The sequence below is a fragment of the Dipteris shenzhenensis genome, chromosome 1 (assembly GCF_047967505.1).
Source record: "Dipteris shenzhenensis isolate YYH24624 ecotype China chromosome 1, Dip_SZ_1.0, whole genome shotgun sequence".
NCBI classification, from domain to species: domain Eukaryota; kingdom Viridiplantae; phylum Streptophyta; class Polypodiopsida; order Gleicheniales; family Dipteridaceae; genus Dipteris; species Dipteris shenzhenensis.
Window position 1 is genome coordinate 19,879,087 of NC_141596.1, and position 20,660 is coordinate 19,899,746.

General features: G+C 37.6%; 1 protein-coding gene across 1 annotated transcript in view; it reads right to left on the bottom strand.

The window, feature by feature from the left end:
* Nucleotides 1-316: 316 nt before the first annotated feature.
* Nucleotides 317-20,660, bottom strand: part of LOC147905515 (uncharacterized) — a 233,189-nt gene continuing 212,845 nt past the window's right edge. Inside the window, exons 19-26 of the mRNA XM_087385680.1 lie at nt 17,438-17,562; nt 16,453-16,673; nt 15,815-16,054; nt 14,602-14,825; nt 6,599-6,852; nt 3,462-3,603; nt 3,192-3,340; nt 317-571 (exon numbers count right to left, since the gene is read on the bottom strand). Of these exons, the coding sequence (XP_087241806.1) occupies nt 317-571; nt 3,192-3,340; nt 3,462-3,603; nt 6,599-6,852; nt 14,602-14,825; nt 15,815-16,054; nt 16,453-16,673; nt 17,438-17,562 (1,610 nt within the window). The remainder of the gene's footprint in view (nt 572-3,191; nt 3,341-3,461; nt 3,604-6,598; nt 6,853-14,601; nt 14,826-15,814; nt 16,055-16,452; nt 16,674-17,437; nt 17,563-20,660) is intronic.

A 20,660-nucleotide genomic window follows, 5' to 3' on the forward strand; every position in this document is an offset into this window, starting at 1 on the left:
CATTTAAATTGAGTGTTCTAAAATTTGGGATAAAAGTGTGTTAAAGCATGGTGTGTTACAATCTAAAAAATACGCATTAACTTCAAGCTAGGCATTGTTCTCCCCTGCATTGAAAATTAATACTGTTATACATAATGTTGATGCTACTTGATTCTACAAGATGAAATAATATTTCAAGAAACATTTTACTTTTTAAAAAATATTATTGCCTATGAAATAAAAAAGTTTTCTTAAATATGAAGTATGCAAATGCAAGTCATGATTAAATTTCCACCATTTGGACAAATACGTTGATTAAATAATTACATTGCATTCATTAATCTTCATTTACAAGGAATATATTTTTTCTATGTGTGCCATCTTTCTTGTTAACTTGAGATACATTGGAATCTTTAAAGAAAGACTCTAGAGGTATTTCTTTCACATTCTCTATAGGAATTTCTTCAACAATCATGGGGATTTCAAATGCAATGTTTGAATGAAGATCCTCAAATGGATTCACAATTGGAGAAGCCCCAAAATCAAAGCTTGTCTCTCTTTCTTCCACTTTTGACCAAGCAGGGTTGAAAACCTATAATCATTTGATAGAAAGATAATAAGAGACAGCTTTTAATAGGAATTTAGCATCCAAATATATACATGATCAACAAAAATGGGCAAGAACTTTTTGCATGTTTTACTCTTGAAAATGGGTCTACAAATCTACTTTAATATTTAAAAATAGAGGAATAATCTTGAACAAATGACATGTGATAACTATATGTGTACTTGATTATCATATTACAACCATAGGATTCAATAAGGATTTATTAAGTCTCAATAGCCATATTCTTATAACCATGCACTTGATTACAGCCATAGTGTTTCCATAGGGATTTCTTAAGTATCATGTGCAAAGATATCCTTATATTATATTTTGTTTCAAGATATAGATCAATACATATTCATTGATTTATTAAGACATTTTTCACACATGATCGCTTTTCTTAGGAATCAAGGATAAATGCTCAACATAGAGACATACACTAATTTACTTTTGTCAAAGGCAAATTCAAGTGTGTGTCAAACATAAGGATACATTTTTTAAAACATTTAAAATAGGGAAAATTTTGATCAAAAGCAATTATAATTTCCCTTTTCTTTACCACAGGATCTCTTTGTTCCTTTATTTATCCAACTTTTTTTCTTTATTCAACTTTAATTATAATTGGTCTTTTCTTTACCTTAAGATCTCTTTATTCCTTTATTTATCCAACTTTAATTGAGCAAAATTTAGTTGATTATAACCATAGTGTTTCCATAGGGATTTGTTAAGTCTCATGTGCAAAGATATCCTGATATTTTTTTTTTTTCAAGATATAGATCAATACATATTCATTGATTCATTAACACATTTTTCACACATGATCGCTTTTCTTAGGAGTCAAGGATAAATGCTCAACATAGAGACATATGTTAATTTATTTTTTTCAAAGACAAATTCAAGTGTGTGTCAAATTTGCATAAGGATACATTTTCAAACCATTTAAAATAGGGAAAATTTTGATCAAAAGCAGTTATAATTTCCCTTTTCTTTACCACAAGATCTCTTTGTTCCTTTATTTATCCAACTTTTTTTCTTAATTCAACTTTAATTATAATTGGTCTTTTCTTTACTACAAGATCTCTTTATTCCTTTATTTATCCAACTTTAATTGAGCAAAATTTAGTTACAATCTTGGATTTTCATGAGTTAAGATGAGCGCTTGTATCTAAGTGATTATCGATAATGAGAATCCAATAAAATTTCATCAAAAAAAGAATTTTAAAATGGCTCAAATTACAAGGGCCTACTTTATGTATGGATAATTTTTCCCCTATTCCATGTATGGAATTTTTTTGGGTATTACATCTCATTACAAAATAGGTGGATAAATATGCAAATACTTGACCCACATAATAGATGAAATGTATACTCCTTAAAGAATATTTCACTTCTTAAAATATAAGCTATTTGTAAATCTCATGTAAACATAAGCTCAATCAAGTCTATATAGAATAATGATAATTTTTTAGAGCCAAGTTTTGCATAACTAGTCAATAAAAGGTGCTCTATGGGGAACATAATTTAAAGGAAAATAGTAGTGGATCCAAAGCTTTATAACACATAACCCTATTAAGGATTAATCTCCTCCTTTTCATATATGATAAAGCTATATTTTTGTGTGGCACAAATGTCATTAATCATATGCTAGTGTATACATGTCAAATATGATGTACATGTTCCCCTCTACAAGCCCCTATTATAGCAAAATAAAAGTTCATGATTAATTTTCAAGGGTGGATTCATTAACGTCACAACTTTTTATGAGCTATGTTACATAAAAGGGAGATAAAAATGACTTGAGATAAAAATCATGAAATATATCCTAGAGTTTCAAGATTCTTAGTTCACCATGTCTAGCTTTGATGATAGATTATCATTCTCAAATTTAACACAAGCACTTTAGCCCCTTCATTACCTTTCAAGCTCTACTCTCAAGTTTATGTGCAAGTGGGACTTAGAGACATAAGTGAAGAGGGGTACATTGAGAAACTAGTGAAATAGGGGAGAAGATGTAAGATAGAAAAAAGAAAGGGTTGAAGAGACCATGGAAGAGGAGATAAAGGGAGGGGGGGACAAATAGGCATTGGAGGTAATGCTAATATTACATCTAAGATTTTGCCTCCATAAAAGAATTTCCATTAAAGTGGAGATAGAATAAAGTAGCATTCTTAATTAGATATAGTGTATGATTTCTTTACTTTTATTTACATTAGTTCACCTATGACTTGTAATCAACCAAGCTTTCTATATCCCATCTTACAAATTATAGAAATTGGTCTCCTTGAAACATGCAATATTTCTAATGTGTAGAGAGTTAAATATCAAGCTTATGATACACATAGAAACTTGACCATGTCTATACTATAATAGGATTAGCATTATTCTAGTACATAAATATTCAACGGATGAAATTGACAAGTTGCTTCACAATGTTTATTGTTGGCTAGATTGGGAACATAAATTATATGAGTAGATCCTAGAGAAAAAAGCTTGGAAAAGCTTTTAGATAATGATGATATTATTGATAGGGAAGAAACCATAAACAAATGATAATAGTTACATTCTAAACTATTACTTTTTAAATAAAGATGAAGATTAATATTACCCTTGTCATTTTTATCTCGTCTTCTTCAATACTTTCCTCTTCCTTGAAACCATATGCGAGTTGTCGTCGATAGCGCAATATCAAGATAACTATGTAGATGGTTACAATGAAACAACAGATCAAGCTAGCTGCAAGCTTTGCTCTTATGTCTGTGAGAAAGATAGTATCATATGGCTAGGAATGCAAACTCAATTTAACTTGGACATGTAAAGTATTTCTAGCCTATCATATCTATAGAACAATTAAATCTCATCATGAAAGCAATTATACCTGGAGGTACAGCCTCAAAAGTTAGATATATGTGTGCAATGCTCTCAAGTGGTACTGAATCATTTTTTGTACAATCCCCGTAGCAACCAAAGTTGCCCATGTCATTTACTATGATAGTAAGTAGAATTTTATTTGGCATTTTCTAGAAAAAACACAATCACTTTTAAAAACATTTTCAAGGCCCTGGTTAGCAAACAAAAACACAACGATGACAAAATAGTAATGTACATTGATCAAATAAAGCATGGAAGTAATAATTATTTTCATTTCATATATTTATTATGTAAAATTTCCTTTAAATTACTAATAATATTCTTATTGGAACGATTTAATTAAACCTCTCTCTCTCTCTCTCTCTCTCTCTCTCTCTCTCTCTCTCTCTCTCTCTCTATCTATCTATCTATCTATCTATCTTTAATTTTGTTTTACTAATATCTATGTCCTACAAATATCCCTTGATCCTAAAGACTTTGGGATGGCAATTGCTCCTACATTTGCCCCATTTGAGGAATATTTCTTTGTAGTTAACTTCTAGGTCTCAAGTAGGACAATATGTGGTTCCCTTTTGTTCTCATTATAGTATTTGGTTCCCTTTTGTTCTTTGTTCTAGTTTTTTCTTGCTCATGGAATTTTGCTGACGGAGTGCACAACTTCTTCCACATCTATACACAAACTAGATCATCCATGTGTTCCTTTATTATAGGGTAGTTGTAGCTCTCTATCTAGCAAAAGATAATATAATGGCTATGATTCTTTTTTCTATTTTTAATCCAACAATTGGTTATGTGTGTTACGTCTTGCTTCCATTATCTAGGTTTATGATTCTATCTAATTTGCTTGCTTATCTCATATATTTTAATGCATCTAGTGGGAACATGTCCTTGCTAAATACTAAATCAATCATAAATTCTACTTTGTAGAATGATTATCCATGAGTAACAAACCTCATTAGATGGCTAAAACTTGTACCCTATCATGCACATGAAGGTTTTACCCTATCCTCTTCTTTTTTTCTTTGTTAACATAAAACTCTGGGGGGGGTGAGTAACCAAATGCATTTTGTCATTTTTCTCTACTATAGTAGAAAATGGATTCTCATGTATATTGTTTGGCAAGTGAAATAGAATTGTGATGTGGGATGAGGAAAAGGCTATCAATTCTTAATTCATGGGGTCAGAGAAGAATGATGAATAATATTAATGGGATGGGTTGGCATAACAGTAAAGATAATGCATATAATCTAGATGAGTTAGTAGTTACTACTTTGTGATTCTTGTCCATAGCTTTGGGGCCACTAACCAAGGAAATTTCAATAGGTTTGGATCATGCCCCAAAATTTTAATGCAAGTACTTCTTAATAGTGTTGAATTGGCAATATTGTGGTTCTTTTCCTTCACTCATTGCTTAGTTTCAATTAGGACTAATAGGTCCAGATGTGGAGTACCAATTTTGGAAGTTTCTCCTATCTACATTCTTGTGACTTCATTTTGACTGTTGTTATTCTATGGCCTCTTTTAGTGAGGAGGGATTGCCCATCTTGTTTCACTTCATAAAAGTTCATTCATATCTTGATATATTGCTTGTGCAATAATGCAATAATTTTTTGAATAGATCAAACTTTTTAATGATTTCTTGGGGACACCAATACCACATTCCATATAATTTAAAAAACACTATGTCCTTTTTCATAAGGTTAACAGATTGTTGTTTTCCTTTTCTTACAACATGCTTACTCTCAATACCAATCACATGTAGATAAGAACATTGATACCTATCTTCCCAAAAAAGACTAACTTATGTTACTTTATGTTGGATTGTGATCACAATTAGGTCCTATCTTTGGAGTAATGATGTTTATTTATTCTATTACATGTAAAGTATTTTTTCAAGAAGGTCTTAAATGTAATCTTTTTTTCATACCCCTTAGGTTTATTATCTTCCAAAAGCACTACATGTATAGGCACCTACTTGCAAGAATGATAGAACTCTCTCTCTTTCTCTCTCTTTCTCTCTCTCTCTCTCTCTCAACATTGATACTTGTCCTCCTAACAAAGTCTAACTTATGTTACTTTATGTTGCATGGTGAATTAGGTCCTATCTTTGGAGTAATGAAAACTATCTTATCAATGAAGACTAACTTATGTTACTTCACGTTGGATAGTGATCATAATTAGGTCCTATATTTGGAGTAATGATGTTTATTTATTCTATTATGTGTAAAGTATTTTTCCAAGAAGGTCTACAATGTACAATCCATTTCTCATACCCCTTAGGTTTCTTATCTTCCAACAACACTACCTATGTAGGCACCTCTTTGCAAGAAATGATCTCTCTCTCTCTCTCTCTCTCTCTCTCTCTCTCTCTCTCTCTCTCTCTCTCTCTCTCTCTCCTCCCTCCCCCCTCCTTCTATGCAGAGCCTATGTCTCCTTCTAACATGATTATGCTTGTTCTTAGATTAAGAATTGGAGGTTCATATGCAAAGTACTACAAGACCTATAGATAAACTATCAAAGAGTAGCAGTGAATATTGATACTTGTTCTAAGATATATCATCTTGATGCTCTTGGGCATGATGTTTGGGTAAATAATGAAATCATTAAAATAACGAGAGAATAGGAAAGTAATAAGGAAGCTATGAGCAATCAAATAGGATAATGTGAGATAAGTGCAATTATGCAAATAATTGTAGGATAAGAGAATAGGAGAGTGGTGGGGAAGCTAAGGAAAAGTAAGGAGGACAATGTGAGATGGGTGAACAAAGTCTAAGAGCATGTGAAGGAAAGAACATTCAAATAAATAATGGGACAAAAGAATGAAGATAACTGAACAAGTGGAAGGAAAATAGACTTAGATGTATGCAAAAAAAGAGCAAGAAACATGAAATTCATAGATTAGCAAAAGAGAAACTAAGCTTAGGAAATTACACTCTTTGGCTTAAAGCTCAAAATTTTCCTTCTTTATTGAGGAGAATATATTTAATCTATCATTCTAGAGGAACATATGTATTTATATATATTTAAAAGATATAAAGAAAATTTCAATAACTTATAAATAATTATAAACAACACATTAGGGTTAATAATGATAAGGAATCAAGAAACATGCATTAGTTATCAAGGAGATGAAATGTAACATACTTTTATTGATCCCCTTATGAACTTGAGTGACTTGAGGGCATTATTGCATGAATTTATACTATCTTGAAAATGAACTTTTTGACCAAGGATGATTATTCTTCCCTCCTCAGCATTAGAATCCATGGGAGTCATCCAAATATTTGAACCTTCCCTTTGTGATATTATTGTGGATATAATGGTTGAGTTTAAGGAAACTGCCAAGCTCCTTTGATTAACTTCTAATGATATTTCAAGTTGTAGCTTTTTTATTTTTGCTGCACCAAATTAGAACATTTATGTAAGTTGTAGTTTCTTGATTTTTGCTGTACCAAAATTTGAACAAGCATGCCAGTTGCTTAAATGTATACATTTTCATAAACTAAACTATGTTCAGGGTATGTATGAATAAGATTAATGCCTAAAATCAATGTGCTAAAAAAAATTAAGTATAAGAGAACAAAGGCAAAAAATTTCTAAAATGAGATTTCATTAGCTCTTGCTTTCCCTCATAAACATTACTTAATGAAAAAGTCTAATTTCATAAATGTAAGCGTGCTTAAAGTTTCTCTTTAAATTCTTTATCGTTTATACACATAAAGACACTCAAATGCACAAGTGCATGTAAACCAACTATGTTTACATGACCATTTGTGACTATTCAAAGAAATCATTGACATGCACATGCACACAACCATATGTCTTCTCTACAAGTATCATATTTGATCCTCTTGTCCTTGATGTTATGTAGTCCCTAGATGCCTATTGATGACAATGGTTATGTAGCTTTAGATTATCCCCCATTACTATGTAGATTCTGGCTTGGTTGCTTGCTATTGCCGCTTCTGCCTTGAGTTTTGCTCTAATTGACCTCAGTTGATCCTGTCCCCATGCTGTGTAGTCACTTTCTAGGAGAGTCAGTTGTTCTTCAAGCTTATGAGTTCTCAGTGATCTAGCTTTGTTTGCTCTATGTTTGATTGCTTGCAAGAAGGTTTTAATCCTCTCTGTAGCTCTGATCCACTTATCAATAGCATTGGTTGTCCCTCCAAAGGCATTTATCCAAATTTTATCAATCTTGTCCCTGACGTACGGAAGCTGGAAAAAAAAAGGATTGGCTTTGAACCACGAACGGCCAGTGCTCCTCTCTTCCTTTTCCAAAACTAAGGAGATAGGCTTATAATCCAAAAAGGGAAGGGTGCACAACAATCTACTACCTGCACACTCTAAAAGAGACGGATTTTGGATATAGAGGATGTGTAGAATTTTTTAGAGTATGCCATGCAGATGACCAAGTTCTCTCCGCTCGAGTTGGAATGGCTAGAGCTGCTCCAAAGCATAGTCATCCACTCCCAGTACAAGTGCAACATGAAGGACTACTGTCTTTGGTACCACAATGCCAATGCTTATCAAGCTCTTCAAGATCTAGATGATGTGGTACCCCTAATCCAGGCAATCGGTCTACATACAGTGGCAAGTAGGTTCCCTTGCCATTTGAATCTATAGTAGGTGGTCAAATTTGTGGATAGGTACAACCAGTCAATGAGCACAACAAGATGGCTTCATGCTAATGGAGAATACCACCATTATCACTTTATAGTGAAAACTGTCTCGTGATTTCAGGCTCCCTATCGTCTCCAAGCCATATGCAAACTTAAGGAATATGGACAAGTAGCTTGTAGAGGTGGTCCACTACATTACAAAATTACATAGAGGCGGTGTCCCTATTAGCTTGATTTAAAATGTAACATTGGCAAATGCAACTCGGGTAGTAACTCTCCTCACCTAGATCCAGTTGATGGAACATCATAATGTAGTCCTACCCAATCTCTTGACACACCTTCAACTGGGCAGACTTCTTTTATAGGAAATTAATCGACATCTAAATTCATGGGGAAAAAATAAAAAATCCGATGTTCATCATGCCCATTATCCGCCACCTATCCAATGACCCTATTCTAGAGGGGTATGGTGATGTGGCAAGAGATATTTCCTTATTATCAACCCCAGTTGGTCTATGCCAACCAAACCATCACCCAAAAAGAGAAGGGAGGAGCACAACAAGTAGGCCGAAGATGAAGTAGTTGCTAAAAGGTAGCAAGATGAAGAAGCCACCAAATGACAGCAACAAGAGGAGGCAAAAGCTAAAAGACTCCAAGATGAGGAAGTGGCAAAAAGCGATAGGACAATCTCCTCTAGCAATAAGCAGAGCTCTAGAGGATCCGTGAAGAGAAAGCCCACAAAAGGGAAGCAGAAAAGGCAAAAAAGCTCCGCAAGGAATGCCGACTAAAGAGATCCATTAGGGATGGAGAGGAAAATATTGATATGACACAAGAGCCCTCCTTGAACAAAATCCTCCACCGTAGCCAAGCCAATGCACACAAAGCCCTGGACAGCAGCCGCTACAACCACCGTACCGCTCCAACATCTATCAGCAAGCTCTAGAATTTTGTACCTCTAGCTCATACCAAACTACTAAGGGCTACAATAAATTAATGCTTGAAGACAATCAGACCACACAAAAGGAACTTGCTTTTCTAGAGTCCATTACGACCATGATAGTAGCTGCACAAAACATCCTAGCAAGGAGGCAGCAGTTTTCAATCCTCGAAAAACATTGTAGCAGTCAGGGCTAGCCTCAAGCTCTAGGAATCAGAAAAATTATTGCTATAGAAAGAGCAGCAAAGCAATTGGTCATGGAAGCCAGTGGATTAAAGGCCATAGAAATTAACAAACAACTTGAACTAGGGTTGCAACAAACATAGGAGGCCTTGGCTATATAGCACTTGTGCAATGATACCATTCAGGATGACTATGACACTCTACAATGCCAAGCAACTAAGCTCATCGATGCAGGATTCATATAAGAGATAGTACACACATACTCCCATAGTCATTGTGCTAAAGAAGAAAGGCAAGATTAGAGTACGTGTTGATCTCATAAAAGGTAAATGTTTCCACTTATAAGGACCAGTATCCACCACTACCATTCATAGAGCATGCATTAGAGAGAGTCGCAAGAAAAGAAGCCTACAACTTTCTTGATGGATTCTTTGGATATAGCCAGGTATCCATAGCTCCAATGGATCAACTAAAATGGCATTTTCCATGGAATGGGGATTCTATGCTTCCTGAGTGATGTTTTTTGGGTTCATTAATGCTCCCACGACATTTCAAAGGCTGATGATCATTTCAATTGCCACAATCAGTGTAGTTGATTCAGACCGTGATTTTCACGACACTTTGAGTACATTTCTTGCACCATGTCTATGACTAGCAATCTCAATCTAGAGGCATCTGCTAAGCTAGACAACTCCAATTATGGCACATGGAAATACCGAATGGAGACCATTCTTGTACTTCAGGACAAATGGGAGTATGTCGATGAATCTACACCTAGATCATTATATGACTTAGCCAGTAGTAGCTCTACTCCACCTGTTGTCATAGCAACAGTAGCAGGATCTTCAGCTACACCAACAGTTTTCGCAGGTGTAGCAGATCCTTCAATTGCCCGAGCACAGGCAGAATGGGATAAGAAAGACAAAGTGTGCATATCATCTGATCAAGCAGAATGTGCAAGATGTCATACTAGTACATCTTAACATAATCAAGACATCAAAAGCATCAATTTCAAAAGCTTGATAGAGCTCAAGAACTACAATATGGCAATTATGATCCCTAAGCTACAGTTTCTTGGAAAAGTTTGTGAAGCATGCTGCTTTGGCAAACAAAAGAGAACCAATTTCGACAGAAGCACCTCTCGAGCACGACGTAATCTTGATTTGATTCATATAGACGTATGGGGTTATGCCCAGACCTATAGCATCAATGGTACATGACTTCCATCGATGACTACAACAAATATTGTTGGGTCTACTTTCTGAAAGAGAAATTTGAAGTGCTTTCCATATTTCATGAATTCAAAGCCATGGCAGAAAACCAGATAGGCAGAAAGATCAAAGTCATGAGATTAGATAGACGAGGTGAATACATGTCTTCAGTATTCATGAACTTTTGCAAAAGTCATGGCATTCGAAGACAATTCACTTGTGCAGATACTCCTCAGTTGAATGCAAGAGCTAGAAGGAAGAATGGTACTTTAGCAAAGAGTGCTGGAGCAATGCTTAGTGAGAAGCATCTTCCGAATCAGTATTGGGTAGAAGCAATAGCCACTGTAAACTACTGGCTTAATCGACTTCCTACAAAACCGATTCAGGATATGACACCTTATGAAGCATTCACTCGACAGAAGCCACACATTGGGCATCTCCGCATATCTGGTTGCATAGCATATGCCCACATACATGACGACCATCGCAGGAAATTGGATGCAAAGTCACGCAAATGCATCATGGTTGGCTATAGTGAAGACAGCACACCGCAAGGTCATTATCTCTGGAGATGTAATCTTTGATGAGGAATCAAAATGGAAAACCTCAAATACAAAGGAGATAGACACACCAATTACTCAGTCATCTACAGAAAAGATTGATGAAGAAGAGCAAGAATTGCCAGAAGCACCCCCAAAAGAACCACATCAACTTAAACGATCTACTAGGGAAAGCAGACCTCCAGCCAGATTGACATATGCTGAGAAATGCAAAGCAATTCAGGTTGAAACCACCAGCTATGCTCTTGTGACTACCATCATGGCTACAGAAGGACCAGTGTACTTTGAAGATGCAGTTGACAAGCCAAAATGGCAAACTGCTATGAATGACGAAATGGATGCTTTGTACAAGAATAATACTTGGAAATTATGCAACCTTCCACTAGGAAAGAAGGCCAAAGCAAACAAATGGATATACAAAGTGAAGTACAATCCAAATGGAAGCATTGAAAGATACAAAGCCAGACTAGTTGCAAAAGGATTTGCACAACAATATGGTCGGGATTATGATGAGACTTATGCTCCAGTAGCAAAGATGGATTCCATACGGTTCTTGAAATCACTAGCGACACTCAGTAGATGGACTGTGTACCATGGACTGTGTACCAGCTCGATGTCAAGAATGCATTTCTCAATGGTTACCTAGACGAGGAAGTGTACATGCAATAACCAGCATGTTATGTTGAACCAGGAAAGGAGATTCAGGTTTGCCATCTCAAACATGCAAAAGTGCAATAGTGATGTCTTCCCCTTGAACTTTGTAGTAGAGAGTATGATTTGCATTGGATTTCATGTATCCCAGATTAGCAAAATACTTGTTGATGCTGGTGTACCAACTTCTGGGTGCTTCCAGAACTCAATTCTAAGACAAATTCCAAGACAATAGTGCTTAAGTCCAAGATCTTTCATGTCGAACTCTGCCAGATAAGTCTTGTTTTAATTTCTTGATGAAGATATCCTTGCTTCCTATCACAATCAAATCATCTACATACAAAAGTGCAATAGTGATGTCTTTCCCTTGAACTTTGTAGTAAAGAGTATGATCTACATTGGATTTCATGTATCCCAGCTCAACAAAATACTTGTTGATGCTGGTGTACCAACTTCTGGGTGTTTCCAAATCTCAATTCCAAGACAATAGTGCTTAAGTCCAAGATCTTTCATGTCGAACTCTGCCAGATAAGTCTTGTGTTAATTTCTTGATGAAGATATCCTTGCTTCCTATCACAATCAGATCATCTACGTACAAAAGTGCAATAGTGATGTCTTCCCCTTAAACTTTGTAGTAGAGAGTATGATCTGCATTGGATTTCATGTATCCCAAATCAGGAAAACACTTGTCGATGCTGGTGTACCAACTTCTGGGTGCTTGCTTTAAGCCATATAGACTTTTGAAGCAAGGATATCTTCATCAAGAAATTGAAACAAGACTTATCTACAGAGTTCAAGATGAAAGATCTTGGACTTAAGCACTATTGTCTTGGAATTGAGTTTTGGAGAGATCCAGACAACACCTTTATGAGAGTCAGCTCAAATATGTTGGCAGTCTCTTGAAGAAGTTTCATATGGCAGAATGCAGGATTGTAGCCACTCCCATGGAACAAAGTTTGAAACTTACTAAAGATTTTGAAAAGCCTATAGTCAATGACAAGTACTATAGGCAACTCATCGGATCTCTTATATATATGACTATTACATGGCCAGATATTTGTTATGCAGTAAGTTCACTTGCACAATTTATGGCAAATCCAAAACAGACTCACTAGAATGCAGCCAAAAGAGTCTTGAGATATATTAGAGGTACAAGACAGTTTGGGATAGAATATAGAGTAAGTCATCCAAGGTTCCATGGATACTGTGACAGTGACTATGCCGAAGATCATGAGACGAGGGGATCGACACATGAATATGCATTTTTCCTTGGTCAAGGTGCTATATTATGGTTGTCAAATAAATAGCCAACTATTTCTTTGTTTTCAACTGAACCAGAATATAGAGCACTCACTACTTATGCATGTGAGGCTATATGGCTCAGAAGACTATTGTCAGAAACAGATTACTTTGATGAATCAAAGCCAACAACAATATATTATGATAATCAATCGGCTCAAGCATTGGCCAAGAATCCAGTATATCACTCCAAGATAAAGCACATTGATGTCAAAGAGCACTTCATCAAAGAAAGAGTGTTACTTGGTGACATTACACTGCAACATTGTGATAGCAAAGAGAATGTTGCAAACATCTTTACCAAACCACTTGGTAAAGAGCTTTTCGAGAAACACCGACAAGCTCTTGGTTTGACTCAGAGGAAGGACATTCCCATTAAAGGGGTGTGATGGAATGTAATGGTTAGTCCTTCTTCGATTTCCCAGAATCATCATCTTGAGGGAAGGCCTACTTCATGATGTTGATCTTGAGGGAAGGTGTTGAGAGACCACACTCAACATCATGTGATTACATGTGCATTGCACTAACACATATAGAGTGCTATAAAGGAAAGAGTTAGATGCCTTAACCCTAACTCTAATTGGGTTTGTATATATTCTACATTTTCAACTAAATCTAGTGTACAGTTAGTCATTTGTGGTGTGCTCTCTAGCTATGCCCTCTCTCCTCATCTCCACTCTTCTCCTCTCCCCTCTTCCTATTTTGTCAAGCCCCACAGTAGAAAAGGCCTTCGACTCTTTTTTTTACAGATAAGAAATTTCATATGAAAAGGGGATACTATTCTTGTAACTTTTTCAATAGCCAAAAAACTCTCACAATTGGTGGAGAGGTTTTCTTGATTCATCCAAAAGGAGAAAGCTCCAAAATTGACAAAAAATATTGTCCAAAAGTCTTCAGGTATCCCTATTTTACAATTTTAGTTAGTGATGTAGCTTTTCAATTTATATAAATTAAGTGGAAGAGGCCTCATTCAGGGCCACATTTGGCACCTCACTAGCATTCTTTTCAAAAAGGAAAAATAATTTTTACCCTTAACTTGAAATCCATATCCATTTGGAGTAAAACTCCCTCTTCATGGCTTACCCTTCAAATTGCAGAATTGAATAAATTGTGTGAGTATTGAGATTCACAAACTATTTGAGTACGTACAATAACATTCTTGGAATTTGCATTATCTATAATGGCTATATGTAGATAGGTAGATAAACATTAAAGATACATGAAGTGTGGCAATATGCATGAAATTATATCATCTATAGTGGGGGTTTAATATTAATAATTATATTTTTAATATTTAAGTTATACAAGAAAGGTATTGATACTAGCTTTGATAGCCTTATTGTGTCTACTAGCTTGGAGTTACCCCATGAAATACACATTAGTAGGAAATCAATGGGACACACACAATTTATCTTCTCATTCCAAAAATTTCCATAGTTCCTAGTAAGGGATATATTTTTTATACTATTGTTACTTTTGGAACATCATTGATAAAGGTTTTTCACCATATTGTAATATGTATCCATAAGAAAATTCCCTTGTTCTATTATTTTCTCCCCTCCTTGTGCTATCATCCAAATAAGTTTGAGGCATAATGCTTAGAATTATATTTAAATGTTAAATGACTTTCTACTTAATAATCTAAGACAATAGAGTCATTTATACTATAAGAGAACTAGCACAATACCTTGATTGTCATATTGGTCAGGATCTCCAATTGTAAACCCTTCTAGAGGGATCTCATTATGTGTCTTCCAATAACTATCATTAAAATATAATTGTGTCGATCCATTGATAAACGGACGGTCATTCTTCGCTTGTAGCATTACTAAGATAGTCTTGATATCACCCTCCAATTTTCGATTATAGAGTTTAAGCTTGATGAAGTCATTTCCATTAAAATATGCATTCCTGTGTAAAGCCATATGGATAACATCATATATGTATATTATTCTAAGCCGACATATGACAAGATTCTCAATTTATGTATTAAGGACCCATTCAACTACCTAGAAACCAAAAATGAAAAATTTCAATATAGCATTATTGCAAATATAAACAAAGTAAAGGAGATCAAAATGCATCGTATTGATCTACAAGACTTCAAAATCATCATCATTAAACCTAAACATATTAGTCTATTATTTACATGATTATACATGTTTTTTTTGAACAGCCCTCCTCCATCTGGCTATTTATTAAACTATTCAAGTACATGAAGGCTCTTTTTGGTTGTAAGTAAAATTACTATCTTTTTGAACTGTGATTTTTCTTAGGCACAAATATTGGACCCATGTTCAAATATATGCATATAGCTATATAGCTCGGATTAGGCTAGCACATCTTCAGATGTATATTCACATTATTCAAGTCATCATGTTTTATACTTGTCATGGACCACCCAAGTCACATTATTTGAGTCACATTTTCAAAGACTTATTGTGGACCACTCACTCTCATAAAAAGAACTTATCCTAAAATCAATTATCTCGTTCCCCTCATGTCTTCTAAGTCTGTATATTTTGACTTTTGGATTCCCAATCCCAGAGAATCTAATTCCTAATCCTAGCTGTCCAATATTAGAACTTGCACAATGGCAAACTCACATTGCGACACTAATTACATCACCTCTATAGAGAACACCGGACATACAGTAAAACTAGCCAACTTAACAACTACATCGCCTCCTCGATTAAAATTAATAGTCGCCTCCTTGCCCCCCCGATGCTAACCAAGAACACGAGCGGCCAAAAGAAAACAAATGATTGAATGACACATGTAGAACTCGGCCCCGATGAGCCAATGGCCGAAAATCGACGCCAGTTGGCGGTTCGGGGCCTTGGCTGATCTCACGGTTTCCTCCTCGCGGCCACCTATTTTGGGAGGGTTCCGTGCATTACCCTGTATAACGGAGTGCTTGGACTGCAGTGAACATGAGGGCAAACGGTCCCATGAACTTCAACATCGGCATGGTAGAGTTTGGTTGCGAGTCTTCCTCGTTGTCGTACGATAGTATCTGGATCCCTTGCCATAGATGCGCCGAGTCCTCTGCAAACCGCAGATGCCCGTTTTCTGCCTCAGCTTCGATCGTCAACGTATCAGCAATATTAGGGCTCACAATTTCGAAACCTTGTATGCCCCTGCAGAACAGGAAATAGTAAGCATAGCGATAAACTACAATGGGAACGAGTATAATCTGGTTGAATTAAGATTTAGGTGTCAACAGTAAGTAAATGTCTGAGATTTGTCGGAAGGACAAGCATGGCGATAAACTACAATGTGAAAGAGTATAATCTGATTGAATTAAAGATTTAGGTGTCGAACAGTAAGAGGAAATGATAAGCATGGCGATAAACTATAATGTGTGAGCGTCTAATCCGATTGAATTAAGATGTAGGTGTCAAGAGTAAGTAAATGTCTGGAAGGATAAGCATGCGATAAACTACAATGTGAAATAATATAATCTGACTGAATTAAGATTTACGTGTCAACAGTAAGTAAACGTTTGAAATTTGTAGGAAATATATGTATGCGGTACCCTTTAGCTGGTATGGATTGATCTTCCAAGCCTACAATCACTTCGGGTGATGAGATAAACCGTGGTACTCGTGTATACACAGATATCTTCACATATCCTCTGGCGATTCGATCTTTGGGGTCCCTAATGGTATATATCAGACTGTCGCTCCCTGAAAAGTTCGCCCGGGGAGTGTACCTTAGCGAAGTTCCAATAATTTCGACTGTTCCGTTCCCGGGGGCCTACGTCAATGAAACAAGTACATTAGTGCTGCGTAAAGCTGGCAAAAGCTGCCCTCCGAGAAGTTACACTAAGGCCCTTCACAAATAGTCTAAGACTGTATGGTTAACGGGCGTTTGGAACAGATTGTTACGATAGAAACTGGCGTTATTGTATGCTCTCAATTCTATGCTTCTCACATCTGGCATTGGAAACAAAGTCTCCCTGCGCAGCCTCTTCTTCTGTCGTAGTGATTTAGATTAGACCTCGGTGTAGAAGGTTAACGCTGAAAATATTTTGTCCCGAGTCTTTCGGGGAATCGAGGATTCTCTCACTTTGTTTGGCATCGTGCTCTAGGCTAACCGCATTTCAAAAGTTTTAAATTTAGACATGCAAAATTGTATCAACTCCCTTTACTTATCTTTTCTGCTTGGAAATATTTTTGCCTTGATGTGACAAATGGAAATGACTCGTGTTCACAAGCAGTTGTAGCTTTGGGTGAAAGGAATGCGGGATGTTTGTTGACTAGCTTTCTTCTAATTGCTAGCCTTCATCATGATTGAGTTGCCTTAATCACCTGTGGATCTAGCAGAAACTCAGTCCGGAGTCAAGGATGCTCATGTATGACATCCTAGGAACAATCCCAAGGGGCCACAAATGGCTCGTCCGATGTTGATCCGAGGGTTGGAAAGTTTAAGAGATTCCACTTCCAATCAACTGTTACATAATTTATCGCACTGCTCTTCAAATATGCACTAAATCGAAAATAAGATAATATTGGGCATACCTGACAAATTCCAGTCAAGGTGGGTGAACCGTAGGCTACACGATCATTTGAAAGTGGGTTGAAGCTTACAAAACTATTCTCCCATGTCCACACCGCATCTTCCATCGCATTTGGTAGAATGTCAACTGTTTTCCATGTACTTTAAATTTGGAATTAGAAAATTAGTGTCATAAATCATTTTGAATTAAGTGCAGGCTACTGATACTAAAAGAGACGTTCTTTCTTATGCATGGAAAAATATCCCAGATTGACAGATGAATAGACGTGTGATTATATGAAGATTGAAGCTTTTGAAGTACAGTATGTTCACTAAGGCCTGTATGCTTTTGTGGAATCTTTGTGAACAAACAGAACGAGGGAAAAAAGGAGGGGGGAGGAAACGTGTCACATGGCACCTGCATCATGCTCTCTATTAGAGATACATCGTTTTTTGAGGTCAGTTGACATCGCATATCCCCATCATTCATGTACATATTCTTTATGCTAGTAAAGACCCCTTGAATCGGCTTGTGGACAGCCCAATTGGCTTATAAGCATGCTAGAGGTAGCTGTACTAGCCCTCCCTCTTGTCTATTTAAGGGAGGCCATCATGCAAGTGGCATTGAAGGAGTGGAGCCAGCCCAAAGAGGACAGCTTCTAGCAAGCCAACGGCCCCAAGTTCAGTATGGAGGTCTTAGCTCTGTTCCCCAGTTTGGCACACCAGCCATTTAGCTTTATTCAAAGAGAAGTTGAAGCTCCATACATTCAACAAGTAGATAGAAAGTCAGGATTCTGCGACATCCTCTCAGAATTTGACATCACTACTCTTCTCTGCCCTCTCCCTTTCAGAGTGATGAGACATTCAGAATTCTGTGACATCCTCTCAGAATTTGATATCATCACTTTGCGAAAAGCATTGATAAAGCAGAGTGATGATGTCAAATCCTGAGGGGGAGAGGAGTGTCTAAAGTTTTCCTATAGTAGGAGGAAAAATGAGTAGTTGGGATGTGAGTGAGGTAAATCATGAACCTTTGAGAAAGAGATGTCTTCAATTTTGAAGGTCTTCGAAAGAATGGCCAAAGAGTTTGAACCTTCAACTATGTGAAAGTCCCAAAGGGATTATTATCAGAGAAATATTAGCAATAAGGAAGAGAGTTGATGTTTCCTTTTCAGAAAATGGAGCCTGGAGGTGTGAGTTTTTAAATTTACTCATCTCTTTGGTTTCTTGCGAACCTCTTGGGATCCTCTACAGGCAAGAGTGCACTTGTTGCGAGCAGGAGGTTGTCCCTGTAGTTCATAGCATTATTTTTTTCAGTTCACAGCATTTTTAGAGAAGTAGGCAGGCGCAGCTTAAGTACACCCCCTTGAAGAGTCTTCCGTTTGTGCACATTGGGCTGCTGTGACCTACCTGCATTTTTTCGCTTGCACCCCTCAGAGCAGCATATACAATTCTGCTTCGCGAGACGCTCATCGTGTGGCATGTGGATAGGTGCAGAGCTTTTACTTTTTCAAGGTGTGGGATCGAGTATGAGATGTCTGCCATGTTGGAATAACAGATGGAGGTTGCTTGTTGTAGCAACAGTTAAGACTATGCACTATGCCCAGGAATCACACACTGGGTAAAAAAATCTCACTCCTCTATCAGTGCATACAAGTAAACTCATTGCAAGCACAGCTGTGGCCTCTCTCAGATCCCCCTTTTTGCTACAGGTCATCCTCCGCCATGTCCACATTTGGGGGTTCATTGGTGGGAAGGTGAGTCCTATATCCCGACACCCCTCTCACCGATCCACTATAGGTACATCCACTTCTCAATGCAATGCTCCATCAGCATCCATGGAGAATCTCTCGGAGGTGTTTTGCAGAGAGAGAGATCTAATGGTCAACCTTGGGAAAACTAAGGTTATGATCTTCAACAACGAGCAGTGACTCACCGACTTAGTTTCACCTATCGTGGTGAGCCAGTGGAGATAGTGCAGTCATACACACATTTGGGAGCAATCTTCACAGGATCCATCTTCACGATGAAACATGTAGCCCAGGCACAACTCACACGAGGGCGTAGTGCTTTGGCTAGACTAGAGTGGCAATGTTTTCAGGTGCACTTCCAGGATCCACTGACGAAGGGCTGGCTTTTCGACACACTGGTGCTACCAACTGTCATGTATGCAACACCTTTCTGGGGGTGCGATCTTCCGAGGACACCTTTTTGGAGGTGCGATCTTCTGAGGACAGATTGGAGGAGCTTCAAGCGGCTACAGGTGACGATGGGGTCCGGGATGTGATCCAATGTAAGCCCTCAGTTCCACATGAGATAGGACAGGCAGAGTTCACCATGACACCTCTCCAGGTTGATGCCATCTTTCAGACAGTGACTTTCATCCACAGAGTCTGGGACTTACCCCATTGGAGACTTCCGAGGTTGGCCCTAGAGTCATCCAGATGACTCGCAGAGAGCGGGGCATACACATGGTATGCACGCATATCTACATGGCTTGCTAGGCACGGTATCTAGATGGACAGGCTTCCCCCCTTTCAGTATAGCATGGATGCACCTCCTAAGTCGATCCCACGAGATGGGATCAAGCGTATCATACGGTTAGACCTCCTCCAGTTTCACACATCTTGGACTTAGAGGGAGGACCAGGAGCTCCCCATCAAGACCCAATTTTATTGCGATCACTTCCTGAGAGTATCAGAGGAGGGATTCATTATCAGACCCCAGTATCTCGAGGATAGAGGAGTCTCCCATGCACTGAGGATTACCATTGGTCAGATGCGGCTTTCGTCCCATTAGCTGAGGATCGAGGCAGGGAGAGCAATGGGTATACCCAGAGAGCAACGGGTCTGCACACTATGTACGCTGGGGGCGGTTGAGGTAGAGGAGCATTTTCTTTGTGTTTGCCCAGCCTACCACGAGATTCGGGGACGCTACCACTGTCTCTACCTAGAGGGGAGTGGCTTCGGTCCTTTGTCACAACTGATCCATTTCCATGACCAGGTCTGTATTGGGCTTTATCTGATGGAGATGCAGGGACACAGGGAGATGCTTCTACGACACATCAGAGAGTAGCAATGGATGGTCAGACCACTATAGGACATAGAGGGTGATCGGGCACAGCAACACGTCACAGACTTCTATACATTTGAGTCAGCCCCCGGACATAGTGGAGTGGAGGAGGAGGAGCTAGTCGATATGAGAGTAGTGTGGATGAGCAGCCGGCACAGTACCATTGAGAGAGGT